The sequence below is a fragment of the Periplaneta americana genome, chromosome 11, assembly GCF_040183065.1.
Source record: "Periplaneta americana isolate PAMFEO1 chromosome 11, P.americana_PAMFEO1_priV1, whole genome shotgun sequence".
Taxonomy (NCBI): Eukaryota; Metazoa; Arthropoda; class Insecta; order Blattodea; family Blattidae; genus Periplaneta; species Periplaneta americana.
The window spans coordinates 80,352,464-80,376,767 of NC_091127.1; the positions used below are offsets into that span (position 1 = coordinate 80,352,464).

The 24,304-nt window shown below is 34.9% G+C and overlaps 1 protein-coding gene across 2 annotated transcripts in view; it reads right to left on the reverse strand.

Annotated features, from left to right (window-relative positions):
* The window catches only part of Vps24 (vacuolar protein sorting 24), a 35,972-nt gene extending 12,317 nt beyond the window's left edge, over positions 1-23,655 (reverse strand). Inside the window, exons 1-5 of one of the 2 annotated variants that reach the window (XM_069839663.1) lie at positions 23,439-23,655; positions 23,293-23,353; positions 17,876-18,055; positions 12,539-12,660; positions 5,632-5,724 (exon numbers count right to left, since the gene is read on the reverse strand). In XM_069839663.1, coding sequence (XP_069695764.1) covers positions 5,632-5,724; positions 12,539-12,660; positions 17,876-18,055; positions 23,293-23,353; positions 23,439-23,486 — 504 coding nt within the window. In that variant the 5' untranslated portion in view covers positions 23,487-23,655. The remainder of the gene's footprint in view (positions 1-5,631; positions 5,725-12,538; positions 12,661-17,875; positions 18,056-23,292; positions 23,354-23,438) is intronic. The other variant, XM_069839664.1, reaches the window with a different exon arrangement.
* Positions 23,656-24,304: the final 649 nt, after the last annotated feature.

Genomic DNA, 24,304 nt, shown 5'->3' on the forward strand with positions numbered 1-24,304 from the left:
GGTGGAAAATAAAATAAAGAAAAGAATTCTCACTCTGGATTTCTTTGCCGCGTGCTCCCCAGAGCAAGCTGAGCATGTGCGTAGTTGGCCAACGCTAGCAGCTCGTAAGTTCCGTTATGCAAGTAGTTCACGCATTCGAAAACAATTTGAAATGAAAGTTGTATTTCTCTGAATACTGAAATAATTTTATACAGATCTTACATAATCACTACACTAACCTGTTACTGTTTAGTGATGGTTAAGATTGGTATAATTCTTGCTTTTAAGGGAACCCGTATGTTAAAATTGACCAAAACATCGATTTTTAGATTTTTACTTAATATTATTCCTTATTCAATTCTGAACAGATTGATATATACAATATTAGCGGTAGGATCTTTTTCAATGACTTTTTATGACTAAATGGCTGAGTGTGCGTGGGTATTTAAATGCACGCTAGCGTCACGCTGGCACTTCTGTAGTTCGTTCGACCACAGGTTCGACTGCAGTCTGTTTCTATCATTATTTTCTCCTTGAATTCATGTAAGAAGAAGAAGAATAAGAAAACATGTACAAGACGAAAATTGTGTTGGCTACTCTGTTCTGCAATAGTGAAGACTGTATGGAAATGTTTGAAAACATTAGTTCCAGGAGAGGGTTGGCAACAAAAATAAATTTACATTGCAGTAATTGTGAAAGTGTAAAGGCCACAATGACATCTGCAATGAACAGAAATAGGCTGTACAATGTAAGTACAAGACCTGTGTATGGTATGCGAAGCATTGGTAAGGGCAGACAGGCTGCACAAACTTTTTGTGCTATTATGAATCTTACTTCTACACCTGCTAGGTTTGACAGAGAAGTTTTCTTCATAAAAGAATTCCTCTCTGAAATTGCAGAAGCCTCAATGAGACAAGCTGCAATGGAAACTGTGGAGTTGAATGGTGACAATAGAGACATATGTGGGGCTTTCGATGGCAGTTGGCAAAAGTGAGAGCATATGTCACTCAATGGTGTTGTCACTGCAACATCATTACTCACTGGCAAGGTGTTGGCAGTGGAAATATTGACAAAATATTCTCAGATATGTTGACAGGGAAAGGGAACTGTACATAAATGTACAAAAAACTATAAAGTTTATATTGGAGGACTGGAGGTGCAAGGTGCATTGAACATTTTTAGACAGTCTGAGGATTCTCTGAATATTCGGTGTGTGCAATATCTTGGTGATAGTGACAGCAAGGGTTTCAAAAAGGTACAAGAAGACAAGCCCTGTGGGGAAGGGGTAGAAATTGAAAAACTTGAATGCATAGGCCACGTCCACAAGAGAATGGGAGCACGACTGGGGAGACTCAAGAAGGAACTAAAGTGGATAAAACTGGATGATGGCAAGACACTCGCTGGAGCGGGTCATTTGACGAATACAAAAATTGATCTCTTTCAGACCTACTATGGCTTAGCCATTAGAAGGAACACAGGGAATGTGGAAGAAATGAGGAAGAGTGTATGGGTTACATACTTCCATAAAATTTCAACCAACGAGAAACCATACTATCAACTCTGTCCCAAAGGTCTGGATTTGTGGTGCGGTTATAATAAAGCACAAGCTCAAAATGTAGTATATGATCACAAACATTCCCTACCAGAAGCTGTCATGTTGAAGGTAAAGCCAATATTCAGAGATCTTGCTGACAAGAAGCTGGTAGAGAAATGTACATCCGGCTGCACCCAAAACCCCAATGAAAGTTTCAACAACTCTATATGGGAGAGATTGCCAAAGACAGTGTTTGTGGGCCTGAATGTCCTCAAGACTGGTGTCCTGGATGCTGTTATCACTTTCAATGATGGCAGTAGCAGCAGAAAGAAAGTTCTGGAGTTGATGGACATAAAACCAGGATTCAGTATGGAACATGAGCTATATGCCATCGAAGTCCGAAGAGTAAAAGAAGGTAAGAAAGTGGTGCAAACCCAATCAAAAGAGCATAGGACTGCGAAGGGGAACCAGAAAAGAAGACGAGAAGAAGAAGAAAAGGAAAAGGAAGATGATTACAATCCAGGGATGCATTGAAACTACAGTAACTGTAAGATTGAACTTTATCCACTGTTTTCTCAAAACTACATTTTTTATAATTTAGGTACACTTTTCTAAAAAAACTATTGCAGCTATCAGTCTGAAATTTGGAACAGTACTTTATTATTGTATTAGTAATTGTTTGCTACCACAATTACTGTTCTAACATTGTTAGTTCCATTATCAGTGACACAGGATTGATTGTTTTTCTATGTAAATTAATTATAAAAAATGAAATTGATTTAAATAATGTAAGAAATAAGTCAGCAGTCTAGCAGAGGTGGCAAATTATAGCCCAAAGCGTTATTACTAGACCTCCAAAGTTTCAAGTCTCTAGCCTTAATATATTCTTTGAAAAGTGTACCTATCAAATTGATTATGTATAATTAATTAGCATAATTTAGATCTGAATTATTCCAAAACTACTACGTCGTTTTATATGCAATTTTAAATTATGTTTTCTCCTACTTTGAAGAACGAGTGTTCAAAATTTTATCTCATTATATGTAAAAACAGCCTAGTTACTTACAAATACGTAAATGCATGAAAATCTAAAATTTTAACATACGGGTTCCCTTAAGACAATATGTAATCACTAACTTACCTTAATATAGCAGCTTTTTTAATTTGCTGCAACAAAATAATGAAAATCTTGGATCTGTAAACTGTGCTTTATTCTATATTAAGTCACCCACTGGAATTGAATAACCACTGTCACCTTGTAATAATACACACAGAAGATTGGCTGGTGGGTCACATATTCGTCTCATTCCTTGTGTTGTGACAACACACCAGCTGTTTCAAGACCACTCAAGGCGCCTCTCACATCTTCGCATGATGCTGCAGGGAGAGCATATTTTCATAGCGAGATTTGAAATATTTATTTTACGGCTTTTCATTTAAAATAGCTTTTTAAAAAAATTGTATGGTTTTTGTCTCAACAATAACTAATATTATAATATTTTATATCCATACTTTTTTGCTGGTAACATGTTATAAATCATAAAAAAACAATATATCCATAATTTCCACAAACAATAAAATACATGCGTTATACCCCATTGATACACTTAAATGTGCACTACTAAATTAGCTATAGCTTAAGTTTTTATTTCGATGCCAGACGTAGTAGTACATGTTGAAAGTAAGAATAAAATACAAAATATGCTAAATTTTATGGAATTTTATCAGAAAAACTACTGAGCTAAAGGAAGTCAAAATTTGTACATTTACTAGTTCCCACATACTAAACCTCTGTACGAATTTTCAGACAATTCTGACATGTCATTGTATTTCGTTGTCCGATTTCATATGGAATAGCCCATACACTTAAATAGGGATAACTATTCCAGTTACATTAAAATATTTTCAGTTTGGAGGTGTGTTACGAGTAGCTGTATTCAGTATGATCAAAGCTTTGATGTACCTTGTACCTCATCTTCCTTCTGTGCAACAAGCTCTGAGATGGGAGTTTGCACACATACCGGTACTTCTCTCCCCTCTCTGAATGGTTTTTCCCACTCGTGCACAACCAGTTTACCATACTGAAGCTATTCTCCATGGCAAACCTCCTGCATGTCCTAAACAATAGCGCTTTTCTTCCGAAATGTGTTAAGATCAAACTCCTGCCACTAAAGGTCATATGCAGGAATCACAAGAATGCAGCACTGCCTAATAAAGGAATATTGTTAAGAAAGGGAATGTTGGCAGTCGAGCATTTATTTAATTCTGAAATTCAGTAACTTGTCAGATATAAAGAGAATAAGAGAATACATTTATAAGCATGTCCGAAAAAAAAAAAAACATAATTTTAGATCAAATTGTTCAGAACACCTGCATCACTCAAGATACGTAGATACAAGAAAACAGAAAACAAACACACATGTTCAAGCTGACACATTCTTATCATTCTTCTTCTCTATGTAGCATATTTATATTTGCACAAAAAGCAGGTCATTTCTCGTTCATGTGAAAGAATATTTCTGTTATGCCTTGTCGTTCAGTAAAGCAAGTGGTAGTGATGAAAGCGAGACAAAAGGTTGTGTTTTATGCAGACCACATACAATTGATATTTAGATTTCACGAGTTGTTATTTTTTTAATATTCCTGCGTTATTCCTCTTTTAACAGACAAAAGGCTGAGTCTCGAGTCCTTTGACGAAGCAAAAACGGTCGTTTAACTCACCGTAACTCAGAAACTAGTAAAGATTTTGAATAGCAATAACTTTTAAAAGTATTTTCCATTCTTTTTCAACAGTTTTCTCACTCTGACCACCCATCTAACGTGAAAAACAAAAAAGCTTGCCACTTACTAACTTTTGAAGGTGTGTCTATTTTGAACAGACAACTTCGAAGTTACTATTTTTTCTCTCTGTTTCCAAAAAAGATTTTGATTTCGAACTTTTTTCTATGCTTTCCTCAGACATTTACCTATCAATCATAAAAATTACAGCGCAATTGATTGACTATCTTAGGACCTACAATGTGATAAATATTTAACGCAGCAGGAAACCGATTTCTTCTTCCCTTTGACTCCGGTATCGCCATTTCTCTCTCACATGAGACGTCACTCTCTTGCAAAAGCCATCTATATTACAACACTGCTGCTATCTCCGATTGGTTCTCCTCATCTGCAGGAGATTTACCATGGAGAATAGCACGTGCCAGGATAGGTGTGGGCAGCTTCGAATTTTCACGAATTGCAATGTGGGCAGCATCTTAATAAGGAAAATATCTGTATTTTCGGGTTCTTACATTTTTATGGCAAACCTAGTTTCGAGAAAAATTTATTTAGAACATATAAATGATATTTCGTAACTCATGGGGTTTAAAATACGATTGTAAAAGTATAACAAAACGAATAAAACATGGGAAGTATACAAATTTTGCCGGAATCTCAGAAAAAAACAAACAAGTGTGAAAAATACATAAGTACAAATTGTATAAAATAAGTTTTACTATGTTATGGATGCAATGGGCAAGGTTGCGTGCTACCCAAAACTGGGGTTACAAAATTTTTTGATAATCTTTCATTCTAGCTTCAATTTGACAATCTTATACGTAGTTAATATGGGTAGCTAACTTTTATATCAGTCCATCTACTGTAGAAAATCTAACTATGTACGCAGTTTGAGGGGAGGTTTTAGCATGAACTCATTAACACTTCCTTTGTTAGAATAGCTGGGATTACAACTCAAATGAAATACCAGCTGACTAAAAATGTGTGAAGGAAAAGTGGCAGATTATACCTGAAAATATTATAGGCCTATATACATATATAAAATTTAAGATGGATCAGTTATCTCATGAGAATGGAAGAGGATCGCCTAATAAGGAAGCTGTTAATGGTAAAGCCAGATGGAACGAGAAGAAAAGAAAGGCCAAAGCTTAGATAGGAGGAAGGAATTGAAATTGACTGTAAAACCCCAGCAATGAAGAATTGGAAAATGCTGGCAGTAAATACAGAGGAATAGAAAGTGCTCCTGAAGAAGGTCAGGGCCCACATCAGACTGTAGAGCCAGGAATGATGATTATGATGATGACGATGATGATGATATATAAAGATTATAGTGAGTTTCTTACTTTATCAACCTCCTCTTGTGCTTCCTCCTCCAACTCATCTTGATCTTCTAGAGTATCCATTGTTTCCTCCAGCATCTCTTCAATTATTCCAGCCTGCAGTAAACCATGCACAAACACAAAATTCTTATGCAGTTAAAACCACATCTTACATTAAAATAGCACTCATAAAGCAAATGGTATATATTTAATCTTATGTGAACAGAATGTGAAACAACATTCGGAACAACATAACTTAAATGAAGAGGTGGATTCCAAAGTGTCCTAAGTCATTTTTTTAAGACTTTAACTGAAGACGGCTTCAGAATTATTATTTTACCTTCTATCAAAGGGACATAAACATATCTGTAGTGCTGGGAAAAGTGACACAAGTCAGTTTCCACAAACCTTTTTTGATAATTTATTGACAACTTACAGAACATCTGTTCGCTTGGAAAAAAATACATAGGTATTCCTCCCATTATAATAATTCATACAGAAAAAAATCAAATCGACATAAACCAGTGTAAGTTGTCAATAAATTATCAAAAAAGGTTTGTGAAAACTGACTTATGTCACTTTTCCCAAGTACTGCAGATATATTCTATAATGTTATAAATCATTTGTTACATGCAGTGAGAAATATTAAATTTATTTCAAACTATCCTAAGTATTCTGTTTATTGCTTCCAAACTGATCTAAGTCAGCATGCATGAGCTACATGCATTAGACTATACTTTATGTGTAATAGTCACTTACACTGTTTGCTAGAATGCACATGGTATCCGTAAATTAATAAAATTTATATTGAAGAAAATAGTGATGCTGTTTTAGAGTCTCGAAGAAGACGTAAGAGAATAAGAAATATGTTTGAATTGTGTAAATATCACCATAAATGTGAGAAACAGTTCAGTTTCACATGCAAGACGGAAAACGATCATAACCCATTCTCACAAAACAAAAAAACATGTTTGTAATGATAACAATTTAAAAAATGACATAAAATATTTAAAAAATAAATCTACAGTTACAAACAGTGTATGAACAGAATAACTACTTGATTGTCTTTTTTTTTTCTCCTGCTGAAACCAAAACAAAAGACCTAGAAACAAGAAGCCTGTATTGCAGTCAAGTATTCTGTTCGAAAGTTAATGACCTAGGTGTTACTGTTTGTGCTAAAACATTCTTATTAATCGCTCAAGTTGGATTGAAGTGAATGAATGTTTTGTGCAGGTATTTTATGAATCAAGGTCACAGGAGACTAGAAAAAAAAATGCGATAACAAGCAAACTAAAAGGAATGTGCACGTCTCAGATTCGATCACTGCATTTCGAAACTTAAATGTCAGGAGACATTAGGGCTATGGCAGGGGAAAACAGTGCAAGAGACTGTCTCCCCTCCTCGCCAAGTTCAGTGTTAAGAAACTGTAGCTTATATGGAAATGTGAAAAAGGAATGATCCAGGACATAAAATTTGTTCCTTCTCAAAATTTGTAAGTTATTTCATTTCCGTTTTAATGTATCCTTTGCAAGTCCATATATACCCGTGAAAGTTTATTGTCCAGACTCTCCTAAGTTTTGACTTAGATCCATTTGAAAAACGGTAAGGCCCAGTATTATAAATATGGTTAATCTGAATATTGAGTTAAACGAAAGTTAAACCTAACCGAGAGTTTAACTCAATGTGCTGTATTGGAGTCTCAGTTAAGTTAAACTATAGTGAATACGATTAGTATTACTGCTAGGAAAGAAAAGAAGACGATCACTGTGGTTTTATTATATTATTGCTGTTAAAATGGCCGATGCTCGTGAACAATCTTCATTACGAAACATCTTTGTTCTTCAATAATAGAGAAAATATCATAAAAACCTGTAGAGGACCAATACCGTCTACTTCAGTATGCTTGTCAGACTTAACCTCAAATAGCTTCTTAATGCTGGCTACCAACGTTACACTCCCAAACACATTGCAACCCAAGAGGGCTATAGCCATACACAATCAGCTGACTAATTATTGTAACTATAATATTAGTGTGCATATTTTATAAGTTGTGTAGAATGTTTATGAAACAGAAGTCTGTCAAATAATAAAATTATTTGTAAGAGTTTAGTAATGTTACGTAATATTATTAGTGTGTTTATAAAACAGACCCCAATATTTAATTGTAAATCTTACCAGGAGACTGTCTGCCACACACAGTACAATGTGCAATAGACTTACAGTAGATTTATGGACATCTCCGAAATCTTCTATCGTTACCAGAGAAAAAATAGCGCAGCACAACTATATAATAACTGATGCAGAGGTTCAACAGAATGTTTTCAAAATTGAAAAGTAAATCGTTGACTTTTCAAATAATCTTTAAATTAATACCCTAAAACACACATATTTTTGCACATTTCATTTTTTGTTGCATGTTGTATTCGAGTTTCAATGTTTCGAAACAAGGTTAGGTACTGTAAAGCCTAATTCTGATGATTAGGACTGTCTACTTTGAAAAGTTCTTGGCCACCGTGGTCGTTCAGTAATATTGATCACTTCCTCACCATCACTTATAAGTTTCCGAAAAACGTCTTTCATGTCCATGTGTATAGCGGAAGCCACCATCTTGCACTGTCGAGCCTTGAACTGCAGTTCAAACAGCAGAAAACTGCCGATCAAGTTAAACTCAAGTTAATACAATGTTAGCTGGTAGTTAAGGTTTATAATACGAAGCACAACGAAAAACTTGAGTTTAAAATGAACATAAGGTTTAAACGCCGTTTATGATACCAGCCCTTAGTCCATTAAATCTATATAAGAAGCAGAGTAACTCGAAATACTTCAGAAAAGTGTCAAAATAAAGTCAACTACTAATGAAATGAAATATGTAGGCACTAGAAGCGTCAATTTTGTTTTATCAGTTTTTGTCAATTTTCTCATAAAATGTAATTTTGACTTAAACCAGTTTGGAATCCACCTCATCAAATGGAAATAAACTATTTTCATGAATCTTCACATAATTTTTTGACAAAATGGCTATCAGGACAATGTTAACATTTCTAACATACATTACTGTTTAAATAATTATGAACCATACAATGCATACCAATATGCATAAATGTGATTACGTCCTTGAAGAATCTTTAAAATGAATTGTGCAGAATGAAATTTAAACAGGGGTGGCTTTCGAAGGGGGGCTGCGGAGCTGCAGCACCCCCAAACATTTGTGGTTCTTGTCTCGTTTTATGTTGTGAAATACATTTATTATACAGTCTCTATTTAGCGCTCGAATTAAAAAAAAACTGGGTTGACATGCACGCAATCGTTAGCCAGAGCGAAACCAGAGACAAGGACTATAGGGTGAAGCCACTTCCTCCCCTGGAGCTGCCAGTCTCATCTCAGAAGCTTTGCGCGTTAGTTTTACCCTTCCCCCTGCTAGCCCTTTGCCATGAGTGCAGAGTTTCCAGGCGCTGCAAAATTTGCAGCAATTTGTCAGTAGCACGCAGTTTTAACTACATTTTCTTTAATGTTGTGAGTATAACAAGTGCGACAATGTTTAATTCTGTACAATATTTACAGTCTATTCAGTTCAGTACCTTAACAATTCAGGAGAAATGTGAAATTAAGTGCCCATCAGTTGAATCTCATAATGGAAAGAGCCGCTAAACAAAATAGCCTACAAAGCTTGCATACTTTTTGCTAATGTATCCAGTATCCCTGCTTTCTTCTCTCGATCTCCACACAGTCTATATTAAATTAATGTGTTTGAAAGACAATTCCATCAACTGGGGCAACAAGATGGAGTTTTAAACAAGAACAGTAAATATTGTTCATGAGAAGAAGGAGCCATTGCTAGAGTGTTTTCAAACCATAATGGAATCTGAAACATCTAACAACATCACAATAAATGAGGCAAGCGCACTGGTGTGTACTCTTGAAGATCCTGAATTCAATTTCTGGCTCAGTTTTTTTTTTTTTTTCATTTATTGATGTATCATGTAGATATATTATACAACCAACTACAACATCGCCAGTTAGATATTTCTAAGGTTCAAATCTGCATATAAAAAAATTAAATTATGGTTTATTTAACGACACTCGCAACTGCAGAGGTTATATCAGCGTCGCCGGTGTGGCGGAATTTTGTCCCGCAGGATTCTTTTAAATGCCAGTAAATCTACTGACATTAGTCTGTCTCATTTAAACACACTTTAATGCCATCGACCTGGGCCAGGATCGAACCCACAACTGACTATGCTACCAAGGCCGACTCTGCATATCAAGCTTTGTTAATGCCATACAGAAAATACGGAACAGTGCATAGTTGAGTAGCGAGATCTGTGAAAATGAAAACCCTAAAAAGCGTCATAAGGGTTGCGGCAGCCAAGGAAGTGTGTGACCTCATTATCACACAAGCTAACACCCGATTCCAGTTCATAGATCATTTGATATTATCTTCGTTTCTGTGTCAAGAAAACTTTGAATGCTACAAAAGCTCATTTCCTGAAAATGACCTAAATGTATGTGTGAAGCTTTTTCCAATGTTCGATAAAGACAAACTAAAAACTGAACTCACTGTGTTGTATCAGAGACAAGAATTCAGAAATATCAGTGACGCAGTCAAGCTCTTGCAGGTCTCATTTTCAGAAGTTGTGGAACTACTACACATAGCTATCACCATACCAATGACAACTTCCGAACAAGAACGTTGCTTTTCGTGTTTGAAGAGAGTAAAGTCCTATCTTAGAAATACGATGAGAGAAGAGAGACTGACCGCATTAACTATGTTTTCGATTGTACAGATTATATTAAACGACATATTGGATTTTAATAAAATGATGATTCAAAAGTTTTCAACCTACAAGACAAGGCCATGGAACTAATCTTTAAATAAGGTAATTTGCTTGGTTTATTTTTGCATGCAGCCCCCCTTAATTCAATACCCACAAGCCGCCACTGAATTTAAATTTACATTAGAACTATATTATGTGTGGATGGAATGTAAGAATGTGTTATGTTTTGACTATATGTACATCGCACATCTAAAACTTTTACCCAAATTCTGTTTCTTGCAGAAACTTCGTACCAATATTAGGTGATTTCCCTTCTCCAGAAGACTACGCTACTTTCTAAAAATCTCATCTGTATAAGTAGTAAACAAAAAGTATGGAATATTGCTTACACCTTTATCATTCTTAGTTTCATTAAAAATGTTAAATACAAGATCATTTAATATTATGCAAGAATTAAAAAAATGCATTTCCTCAGGTACCTATACAGAATGTGACAAAAAAAACACATTTCCCTAAATGACCATCTTTGCTTTTTTTTTTTTTTTACATCTTTGAACTCTTCTCTCAATTCTGTACATACTGATAGATTTCTAAGTATATTTCTTATTATGTCACAATTATTTCACAAAAATGGTTGCTCTTTTTTTTAAGTTAACATGTCAGATAACCAACAGAGTCCGAAATTTAGAAATAAATTACATACTCACACCCTTAGTTCTACAACAAATGTTCGAAGTACCATTCACTGCCACACAATGTCCCAGACTGTTACGAAAATTGTCCAATCCTTTTCGCACATTAACTGGACTGAACAGATGCATCTCACTTCTGATTCTTCCAGTTTTAATAAATCATTGAGTTTATTGCAGTACACTCTAAATTTCAAGCAGTCCCACAGAGAGTAATCTAAAAGATTCACGTCTGACAATCTAGGTAGCCACTCACATCTTCTAGGACATGTTACGTTTAGGAAACCAGTCAAGCCTCTTCCAAATGTGCACCAACTTGTTGATATCAGATTTATTCCTGAAACATGTTATCCATGCCAGAAAGCAAACCCTGGCAAACTGGAATGATGCTGTATTCCAGCAGGTGTAGATACTTATCGAATTTTCTCTTAAGTTCTCTTCAGTGAAAAATGGTCTAATTATGTTATTGCCACCACATATTAACTTTCTGTGATGATGTGTATGTTGCTGTGTCATTCAATATCGGTTGTTCGAAGACTAATATCGGCAGGGTGCAAATTAAGATTTCTGATGAAGGAGGATAGAATCCTAGATAGAGAATACCATACATAAAATTATTATTGCCCTCATTCGATACAGCTAAACGCTTGGTAGCACTGAGTTGCTTATCTTGCATCTTGATCAAAATAATAATTATATCAATGAGCAGGCTTAAGATAAGATGTGTAATTCCTAAGTTATTGATTGTTGTCAGCTTGCCGGTGATGATAATACATCAATATTATTTTCTTTGCTTACTTTATACTTTATAAAGTATACTCGTATTAAAACAATTATATTTTGTGAGAGGGGATGGAGTTATCCCTGGCAGGGATGTTAATATGAATTTATGAGATAACTTTCCAACAGGGAGGGGAAATCCTCCCCCACCCCATCCCCGTTAATTCGCACCCTGAATATTGGCAGTTATAGTGATTCACTGTACTATTAAGACAGAAAGTGGCCTCATCTGAAATATATGTCTTATGAGCTCCGGATTTTAGTCTGTCATCTCCATTAAAGTATCTCAAAATTCAAAATTCTTTGGTCAAATTTATCTTTACTTAATTTCTGTAAAAGTTGTATTTATATGGGTGTCATTTCAATTATTTCATTTAATTAAATACAGATGATTGACTGACACTGAAATTCCTTGCTAGTTGCCTTGTGGATGTGTGTGGATCTTCTTGGAGAGACAACAACATGCTAAGAGATTTTCTCCACTCATAACAGATTTTGGCCTTCTAAATTGTCTTGTACATCACACGTTCTGTGTCATTAAATTTCTTTACAATTCAAATTTTGTGTTGTACAGACTAGTTTTGGTATACGTTCCCTTTCTGGTTACATAAAAATATAATTATCCTGTCAACGAAACATGACTTTTTTTTTTTAAATACCCAACTTCTTTTCTCCATTTTAACTTACCCTCATCATTTCCCTGGACAAGTCTCGCATTGTAGCTGCCACTTCAGGAATTCGAACAAGTGACTGCATAGCCTGCATAACTTCTGTTGACTTCTGAAGAGCACCAGCCACTCTCAAAGTTGCTGTATAATAACTTTAATTACTACAAACGACAAATTTATTACATACGTAATAAAAGATGATGTCAAGTCGAAAGTGTTACTGAAAGGCGACACCAACACACATTCAGAAGGACTGTATCAGGTTTGATTTGATAAGTGCAAGTACAATACTTGTGACAACAATATGCGCTATAATAATGATAACGCAAAGAGATAAAAGTCTGCAGACAGCTGAAATTAAAGTTTTAATATAGGTATGTAATAAGAAACAGCAAACTAAGAAACTAAAATACTACGAAAGCATCAAAGAACAAACTAAAAAATTACATAAAATAATATCTTAACCATGCATAATTTATTTAATCAAATGTCCAGTCATCTAGAATAAGTATCATTTGTATTCTTATCAGCCATAAAGAATGAATGAAATGTGATAATCGAATTCCTTAGCAGAAAAATAAATTCGGACCAACTAAAGAAGAGATGGTCTGAACAAGTTAAAAGGGGAATTCTGAAAGTAATTCCTAAAGAATAGGAAGAAGATGATGACTTATGATAACTTAGATTTACTATAACACTAATGGCCAGTTTTTCCAAGTAATGTTTAATTTGGCTTAACAAATGTTAAATAAACAGCTGGTTTATTTTTAACGTTTTGTTAAGATGTTTTCCATTTTTTCAACATAATTTTGTTTAAAATGACCAACACTTAACTTTAACTGTCATTAATACTATTCTAACTGCTCAACAGCAGTTTGTCATGATTTTGCATATATAAGAAAACTTCTTATTGGCTGATATTATTATTTAAATTCTGTACTGTAGAGTAAGTCATGAAACATGTGTAAAATCATAACCTGTTACAGTAGCCATGATTCATACAGCACAGAGAGTTGATAAATGAAAGTTGCATTGACTACTATTGAATAATAATAATAATAATAATAATAATAATTATTATTATTATTATTATTATTATTATTATTATTATTATTATTATTATAAGCATGGTTATATTTTATAATGCTAAATATGAATTTCTGTTAAGAAAAATCTCAGCATTATGACCACCAAGTGACAATACTTACACGAATGTGTGTGTAGTCAACTGTACACAAAACCCTGAGGAGAATTCCGTATCATATAAAATTCTCTAATTCAGGTCCATGTATACATTATATGTAATTTCGTCCTAAAGAAGCAATTGCTGCTGAAACATTTTTATTATTTACTCACTGCGTATTTTGAAATAAGTTACTACTGACATCGGCTATAGTTGAAGAGCCAATAACATAGAATCTAGAGTTAATAGTAGCTGGTGAATTGGAACAAGTGGCCTATTTCTGTTTGTAGGATATTCAAATCTGACTTCAATTTCTTGCCACGTTGAGATCGCACATTTTCTCAATATTAAAAGGATAATAGCTCAGCATCGAAATAAGCGTCAGGATGATAATCCGTTGACTTATAAAGATTATCTTCCCTATATGAATATTCCAAAATATCTTTTAAATTATATATTACCAGTCTTATGGCCGGTTTCACAAAGTTTCATTAAGGTTTTAATGATTCATTAGTTTATTTACTGGTTCATTAAATCATTTTTATATCTCACCAAGCATCTTTAGCCTAACGAACCAGTAAAACTGTCACTAAATTTAGTGATAGAAATTTCCGTCTTTAAATTTTTAATTATTCATTATTTGCAATATAAAATGGCGGAACGTTTCGACGCAGAATTGTTATATCTGGAACTGCTCGAAAATTAAGAGTCAAATGGAGATAATGTTAACCATTTAAAAACCGATCATTTAGAAAATTTGAATGACACAAAAATTCACAAAAGATACTGCGTCACGAAGATCGTGGTACCGGTACTCAAAATTTTAGAAGAAACTGATCATAGGTTAGAATATCATAAAAACGGCTGTGACAAAGCTGAAACTAGTCAACTAGGTAACATACAACTGAGATTTATTTTAAGACATGAAAGTGATTATTATAACTACATACCGGTACCTAAGAAATATTAGTAAATTAATACATAATGTGCATTCAAACATAACAAAATTTAATTGGTATATTAACTTTCATTTATTAGAATTATATTACAGCTAGCGATAAGGTATGTTTGCACTGGCTTTAAAATAGAAGCGAAAGAGCTGGATTCTTGGAATTTATAATCGTTTTCTTTCCGATGCAAATTTAATTTTCCAGCAGGATAATCACCCCGCGCACACTGCCATAAACGTTCAAAGACGGTTCACGGAAAAGGATGAAAAAGAGGAGGATTGACAAATATCGAGACATCCCACCTCAAAATCCAGATCAGTTCTGGGATAAAGTTCTGGCTACCTGGGAAGATTTCGCTAAGGACCAGAACTATTTCCACGATCTGGTGGACTCAATGCCCCGAAAATGCCAGGTAGTGATAGACACCGATGGCACGTGGACAAAGTATTAGATCCACATGTGTATTTCTTTTATTTTTCTTTAATTTGTTTGTTTATCTTTGTTTTATTTCGGGAAGAAAATTGATCTCCCAAGTGTTTTTTAAATTCTCCTAGTGGAGCCAGAGTTGCGAAATAATTCGTTCCACTACACAAAATTTAAAAAAATGAAGAAAGGTAACATGTATAAAAATTAGTTACGCTAATAAAAAAAAAAGTTATCGCCAAGAATCGAACACGGGCCCCAGGGATGGCAAGCCAACTCGCTACTGACTACTCCATCGGAGAGCCATGATGTAACCAGCGCGACGAGGCACATATAGCTGCTCGGCTTGACATCTACGGAGACAGCACACATATAAACGTACTCGTGTATATATTTTAATGTTCAGTACTAGTTAATGTTTCATTTGGACTGATTTACTGAAGCTTGGTGAAACCGGCCCTTACTCTAAACATTCCTCAAAGAGAAACATAACAAATTATTTTCACAACTTTTGTCTGAACAGCTGTGGTGTTATCCGCCATGTTTAACTGTTTGTTAAATGAGTTAATGGCCTGAAATCCTACACTTAAAGTTAACAAACAGTTAAGAATCTGGAAATCCTACATTTAAAGTTAACAAACAGTTAAGAATCTGTTAAGCCAAACTGGTGTTGAACAAATGGAAAAACTGTATTTAACAAACTGTTGAAGGTTTAACAATCATTAAGTGTTTTAACAATACTTGGACAAACCAGCCATAACAGTTATCTAATACTAGGGCATTCGAAAAGAAATGGCAACATACGTAGTTATTGCTTCACACTAAATTTATGGTTCTGGCTGATATGTATATCTATTATCAGACTGTACATCTCACTTGACGATACGTGTTAGAGGAAGAACAATTGTTTGTACGCATCTGAAGTCTGATTAGTGGAATATGTAGCTAATTGGCGATGTATGCATTGGAGGGGGGAAAGGAACTGGCCACCCTACCCCATTATCTCCTGGCCTAGTTGCCTCATGAGTGATGCCGTATTGGTGTTACGTATGAGGTTCAAACCTGTCCTTGGACAGTTGACTAAACAACAACAACTAAATTTATTTAGGTTACTTTTGATATTACATACTTGAAATGTAGTCTCCTGCCATGTCAACAATATGTTGCCAAATTCTTAGAAGACAGTGGATTCCATCTGCAGCAGCTTTTCTAGACATCTCTCTCACTGATCAAACTAAAGCCCTTTGGATGTCAACTCTTGATTGAAAGCGAATGTCTCACTTCCATCCAACTTGCAATAGTTCAGTGTGGTAGGACTTATCTTCCACAGGCTTCTTGTAATGCCCTAAAGCACTGAGTTGCATGTTTTCCTCTTGCATCTGGGATTTTTATGAAGCACCTTTGTTTGTACCTTTAGGGCTGTATTGTTTACTACAAATCAGAAATAGCCACTGTATTTACAAAATATGGCTACTTCGAGACTTTCAATATTGCAAATTTATGAAACAATCACTGTTCTATTATGTAGTATAATGATCACCGCTAGGAACACTGACTTACAGCATTGTTGCCATTACTTATTGAATGCCCAAGTACAGGAGTTCTGAACCTTTTGAAGGTTGTGAGCACCGCCCACATGTAATATCAAGTGAGAAAGCACAATGAAATGGAATAGGTTTAATGTGCCTATATGAATATACATAAATAAAATAAATAAATAAATAAATAAATACATTTTTGAAATGCTCACCAGAATGATATCCTTGAAATTGAATGTTACTCAGAATTTCAGTGATCTCCAAGGAGAAGTCACTTATAGCTACACATAAACAGTCCTGCAGATGTGAATTAGTTAATCGTGATTGAGATATTTTATAAGTGAGAAAGTTTCTTTTCACATAAGTAGATTGTCTCAAACATAGCCAGACATTTGAGAGAAACACTCCACAGTATTTGGAGCCTTTTTGTATCTTCTGCTCCCCAAGGACTATTATTTCTCCTTTTAAAACAAATATTTCAGAGATGAAAAGGACTGGACATCTGTCAATTCAAGTTCCTCATGTTCAGCCATATTATTCTATTCTCTTTTTAAGTCCACACTGAATTGAAACCATGAAATACGAGAAGCCCTATCAGGTCTGTAAGATATACTGTACTTCTGTGTCATATACTTCGACAGATATCAAAAAAAGAACTTCATATGAAAAGAAATAAACACCAACCTCAGACAAGGCACCTAAGGGAAACAATGGATCATTCCAAACGTCCCAATATCAGAAGCTGTAGCTACTTTCAGAATGTACAAGGGCCATGTCTGTCTTGTGAAACATCTCCACAAAATGTTTTTTGTTACTTAGGTCATCTACCCATCCGCCCACTGCATCTTGTATAATAACAACACCACCATCATGGATGAAGACAATATTCTACAGTGTCCCACCATCAAAAAGACAGACATTAAAATGGACTCACAACTGGAAACATACTAATGGGATGCACGAAGGAAAATGGAAAACATTCAACTTCCAGAACATTAAACACACATACACACACACACACACACACACACACAAATTACCACTCTGTGTGTGTGTGTGTGTGCGTGTGTGTGTGTGTGTGTGTGTGTGTGTGTGTGTGTGTGTGTGTGCGCGTATGTGCGAGCGTGTGTGTGTGTGCACGCACATGTATGTGTGGGTTTGCCAAAAAGATATCATTTGTCTCTGTAACTGTAGTGAGTTAATAAAAAAATTTATATGGGCAAAATACTAATTTACAACATTATGAAAGCTTTATTCCTTACCAAGTTGATTTTTCATCTGTAACTGTATAGAATTGAGGTGAGCCTTGGATGTATGAATCTTTCCAATTGCTTTCCTAGCTCGTATGACTTCCTTGGCGAGAATTGTACAGACACCTTTGTCGCCTTTTTTAGCTGCCTCTTTCAATGAACGTTTCACTTTTTCTTCTTCACGCTGAATGGCTAAAATAATAAAATGTAATCTACTTAACAACATAATTAATTATTCACATACTGTATAATTTCTCGAAATTTATTATTCCCATTCGGATATACACAATTAAATTAAAATATGAACAAAAAAAAAAAAAAAAGGTAAGAAAAAGAAAGAGGATTTCGAATAATTTGGTAGGATTTGTTTTTGCATTTTCAATTTTTTTCGTTATATTCTAACATTTTGTTTTTAATTAGTATTTCTAAGCAAATTCGTATAACAAAATTCCAAATAAAATAATGAAGTTATTATAAAACTTGCTTAATGTTCATACAGAATTCTGACATTACATCCTTCCAAAACATTTGTTATTGAAAAAATACAACAAAGAAAAAAATAAAACACAACTCAACATTAAATCTCCATAATTATGTACAGCAAATTAAACAAATGGAGTAAAAGAAGCAAGGAAATAACTTTTTATAAATAATGGTAGATAAAAATTAAGGTAAGCGGCCACAACACAACAGTGCTAAGTCATAGGTGGCCAAGGACTGTGACAAGGAATCACTTGAATAAAAATCAGTAAACTCTTAAGCTACGGTTTGTTTGCGGCGATCATCATCAGGTGCACATCACTGGTGACTGTCACCTAGAGTTACTACAGTTAAAATGAATATGCACGGTTTCTTTACAGCTGGATGTTGCTTCTCAAGTAAATTCACGCATTGAATTCTTCACTTGATACAATTAGGAACATTAAATCCAGACGTTCGAGATGGGTAGGGCATGTAGCAGTATGGGCGAATCTAGAATTGCATATAGCCTAGTGTGTTAGTTGGGACGCCGGAGGGAAAAAGACTTTTGGGGAGGCCGAGACATAGATGGAAGGATAATATTAAAATGGATTTGAGGGAGGTGGGATATGACTGTAGACATTGGAATAATCTTGCTCAGGATAGGGATCGATGGCAGGCTTATGTATGGGCGACAATGAACCTTCGGATTCCTTAAAAGCCGTAAGTAAGTAATGTTAAAAAGTTATGTACCAGTACTTATATGTTGGTAGCATTTGTATGATTTGATATAACTGAACAGTGCTGTAGTATGTGACATTACCTAAGGATGATTTAATAGAAAATTCTTATCAACCAACTTTTTTTTCACACTATTATTGACTGATACCAATACTTTTTGTAGACATCAAAATATAATACATAATATAATATAATATAATATAGGCCTAATAAACATTCAATCTTTTATTTGAGAAAGCTCTCGTGTCCCAAATATTTAAATAATTTTTCTGAGGAACTGACTTGTGTTAAAACCTCAATTATGAACTTGAAACATGTAGTTACAACGTAAAACCAAGGGAAAAATATATAGCCCATTTCTATAAAATTATTTTCATATGGGAAATATTTAGTTTTTTATCTCTCCTGAAAATTTTAAGATTTTGGACATGAGGGGTTTCTCAAATAACCTATTCAAATAATGTTTCACTCTTGCTAACAACCCTTAAAACATTCTTTCTTTGTTTCTCAATATGTGGGGAAAACAATAACAATGTTTTTCTTTGAAAATGTATAATCTTATTTGAAAACATATACTGATGAAACAAATTAAATTATAAATTTACAGACCCCTCTACAATCATATAATCAATAAAACAGCCAAGAACTAACAGTTCACTGATCACAATACATCTGTTATTTTTTTTCCCCATTTTCTGTGAGTTATTTTCTTCCACACCCAGACCCTACATTACACCCAACATAATTAGTAAAGTAGTACTGGTAGTTAAAAAGATAAGTTTCATTGCTTATGCGATTTTAGTAGGCCTGCTTAAACTAATGTAATTTTGATCATTAGGCCTCTATTAACTTGAGAAGGAAGTTTTTGTTTCACTTGTTTGATTAGTTTTTTTGGCCAAGATAGAGTATTCACCGGTCATTGAACGAATATTACACACTTTTAACACTGCCAATGTGATGCTATAAATCAATTTTCAACACTTTTATCACAACTACAACACATTTCAATTTTTAACTTACAGCAGTGTGTATATGGAATTATCAATGAATTAACATATTGATTCATTCACAAAACACACACTTAACGACGAACTAAATGTAATTATGAAGAATGGAGACAAAAGACGTTCGCTATCACCTTCCACTTCTTCCACTAGATCAGCAGTCATCAGAACACTGCACCCTCGGGCTTGCGTCTCTTACCTGCGGGCAAGACACTGCCCTAGCATGCATTCGTGGCTGCTGGCAGGTATGCTGTCTCTCTACCCTAGTGCACAACGGAGCATATTTCCTTACCCTCCCATGCACTCTACCCATTTCAGCGAGTGCTGACGACCACTGCACTAGATGGTTGCAACATTTGCAAATGAAATGATGTTAAACTTCAGGAATGTTACTATATAGGAGTGCAGTGTTTATAAATAAGGTACGTATTTAGGGTGGGTTGGATGGGCACACAGCTCTCCCAATGAGCACATCAATTCCTAATAATGAATACTATAAATCCAAGGCATTTTCAAGAAATTTTAGGAAGTTCCTATAGTGGCCGGGACATAAGTAATCTTCACCTTTTTTTTTTCCATTCACAATACTGGTTACATAATTTTGAGGTTAAGAAGCAAAAATATTTAAGTTAGGTAAAAAATGTAGCGTAAATCTTATTTATATACGAATACAATATGATGTACGAACACTCTTCATGGTATGCCATAATTATCCACATATCAAGTATGGCTTCTATGACAGTTACAGAAAGATTGAGAAAACATAGGCAAAATAAGAAAGAAATCCAGAGCTTTGGGAAGCTGAAAAAAAAGAAAGCAAGAGATTGAGAGTACACAGAAATACTTAAAGAGGTGTAAGATGAGTAAGAGAGGGATTGATGGAGAAAGGATTTGGGAAAGAGAGAGGAAGAGAGTTCAGAACCTAAAATAAGAAAGAAAATCCAGAGCTTTGGGAAGGTGAAAAAAAAAAAAAAAAAAGAGAGAGAGATTGAGAGTATATAGAAATACTTAAGAGGTGTAAGATGAGAGATTGATGGAGAATGGATTTGGGAAAGAGAGAGGAAGAGAGTTTAGAAAAAGAGAGAGAAGTTGCAAGTTGCTCGACCTCAGACAATAGAGGCATCAACATCAAAGATCAAAGATTTCACCACAAGTAGTAGACAAGGCTATCAAGTGAGTTGAAGCAATCTTCCAAAATCTCCAACAAAACAAAGTCATGTTCCTTCCAACATCATTCAAACAAATGTCAAAATACTTTCTGAAAACCTTAAACTCAATCTGACAAATGATCTAATGGAAAGGAAGAAACGAAGTAATGCACTAAGTGAAGAACAAAAGAGTGAAGTGATACAGTCCTACAGAAGGGATGACATAAGCAGAATAAGATCAGGAAAGAAAGAATATGTTTCTGTGAAAAATTTTGAATCTAGAAAGCAGAAACAAATACAGAAGCGTATTTTAATCATGAAAATTTAAAAGTCATACAATTTGTTCAAAAAAGAGCGTAATTTTAAAATAGGATTAATTTATCCATGTTTAAAACATTGAGACCATCAGAAGTATTTCCAACATCATGCAAAGATCACGATGTGTGCATATCCTCATATCATGAAAACATAGAAATGCATGTGGAAGGGCTGAATAAAATAAGTACCAATATTTGCACTTCCAGCTGATGAAATTAAGATGGCTGAATTCAAAATTAAAAAATTTGGGTATGTAAGGCGCACTTCGAAACAATCTTTTAGTTATTGTTGTTAAGTTGAATGGAATAACTTAATACTAGTGTGTCCCATATAACCAAGCACTTGTTCCATACGTAGCTTACACTTCACAGAAATTATATTTTTGTGATTGAAACGTGTAAAGGAAAATCTTTGATTTGACAGCACATGCTAAGTAGGCCTATACAATATTGTTAAGTAATGCTGAGCACCAAAAGGCATTTTGAACTATACACCTTAAGTAGTTTCAGAAAAAACGAAGTGGAAATAAACCAGTTAATAAATGCTGATTTTCTACTTCCTGTACGCAACAGGTGTTATTTTTTTATTTTTGGCATTGAGATGAGAGTATGGATTCCTGACTTTGATATCATGTAAGGAAAAACATTCTTTTGAATTATATGTCTGTAGGCCTCTATTTTTAAAAACTGTAAATTATATTCCAGTTCAATAAAATGTATTGCAAAATGTCCCGTATGTAACACACAAATAGTGTGGCTTTACTCAGAAACTGTCATTTCCTTTACGATCTTACTAACAACAAACATTCAAGTCAACTCTCTAGCGAACTTAAAAATGTGTAATTGCTAAACTTTATTCAAAACATTTTAAGTAGACTATATGTTCACGGGAAAAATAAGTAGGGCCTAGGTCTATTTACTGAACAAAAGTGCTACCAAAGGAGGGCAAATTTTCTGTGCAAAATATTTGAAATGATTACACTGCTATTTAAATAAACGTATTTAAGGTCCAGCGAAATTCTTCAAAGGATCTTGGGATGAATTCATATACTGTATTAGCAATGCTGCAACGTGCAGGAGAATGCCACATGAGGTTATGTTTAGGCAAGAAGATTGAAGGAAAAATGATCCATTTTCGGTCCCAAATTGGCGTCGACTCTCAATTTCTTTTCGGCACGAATAACTCGACTAGAGGTCAAAGTGATAAATAAATCATGGCCTACCTTTGATAGTGCTCTTGCACAGAAATACCAAATAAGTTAGATGATGATGATGATGATAACTGTTCAGTATTCAGTGTGAAGTCCTATTAAATTGTCAAGTAATCACTGAAATTTCTGCAGGTAAAAGAGTTTATTTGTTTTTATTCAAATAACCCAAGGTTGTCACTTTACAGGCTACCCTCATCTAACCCACTATAACCTTGTCACAGTCCTCGGCCTCTTGTCTGGAAGCCGCTAGCGGCAATGTTTACCAAAATGGAAATGTTTGTCGCGACTAATATGTCTGTATTGCTTACTATAAGAAAATAAGGAAAACTTGAATTACACCAGTTTCTCAAAGCTCGTAGCCTAACTTCAGTACCCATTTTCACCCAATAAAGAAAAGGGACAAAGAAGTAAGTAGGCCTACTTACACAATTATAAATCGGCAAGTTTAATGTTTATTTTTTTTATATATAACCAGACACCACATAACAATCCCACGAAGCCAACTAAGCTTACGTACTTAAACAAGAAAACAGTTCACTTCATGCTCACCTCTTATCTGTCGATCAAGTTGATAACCCTCCTTTCTGATTTTATGTGACCATTCGTTTACCTATGAAAATAAGCATTTTAAGTTAACATACACACAAGCCGTTCAAAGTATTTTCTGTCAAGCTATTTTAAAATTACAACTTTACCATGTCTTTAGGATTTTTCTCTTGAGTTTTCCCAAATAAACCCATCATAAACTGTTCCTATTTAAATTCCACCTAGAAAGAAATAACAATTCCACTTTCACCTACAACTACTACGCATTCAACGTAATTAGTAATCCAAATTCAGGAAAAACATAACATTTACAACTTTATGTCAATGCTTGCCCTCTCCTGCATAACGCAATCGCATTGCAATCTAGAATGCCGTGACTCTACAGGATAGCCAACCTAAGAGAGTTTATTATTATAGAAAACCTGGATTGTAGATTGTGTGGATTATACCACATTGTACCCTTGATCACAACCGTATATAAGAGATTGGTGATTGGGCTGGACCCGGGACGGATCCGTATTAGGCATTGTTTGGCCCATTGTGCCCTTATATGCGATGATTATCCAAGTCCGGCAAGTGACCTAGGTCGCATTCGTGAATCCGACGCTGACAGTCGGCCATGCTGCCTCATCCCCTGATAACGCCACGTTCCGTTTCGCGGACGTACCTGATGAGCTCCAGGGGCCTGAAATCCCAAGCCACTCCTATATCAGCATCGGAAACCCGTACTACCCCCCAAGACTTCACCCCAGCCTATTTTTATTATTGCGAATGATAGATGAAATGAGGGGGAAGTGTGCTGGTGGAATGATAGAGGGGAAACGGGAGTATGTACCCCGAGAAAAATCCTCTGTAAGGTCTTTGTCCACCACATCATGACCTGACCGGAGATTGAATCCTGGCCGCCTGGATGGAAGGCTAGTGCACTAACACCACAGTCTAGTATTATACAGTCACGAAGCTTGAGTTGTGAGGATACCAGGAACAATAGACTGTGCACGACTGTGTAGCCTCT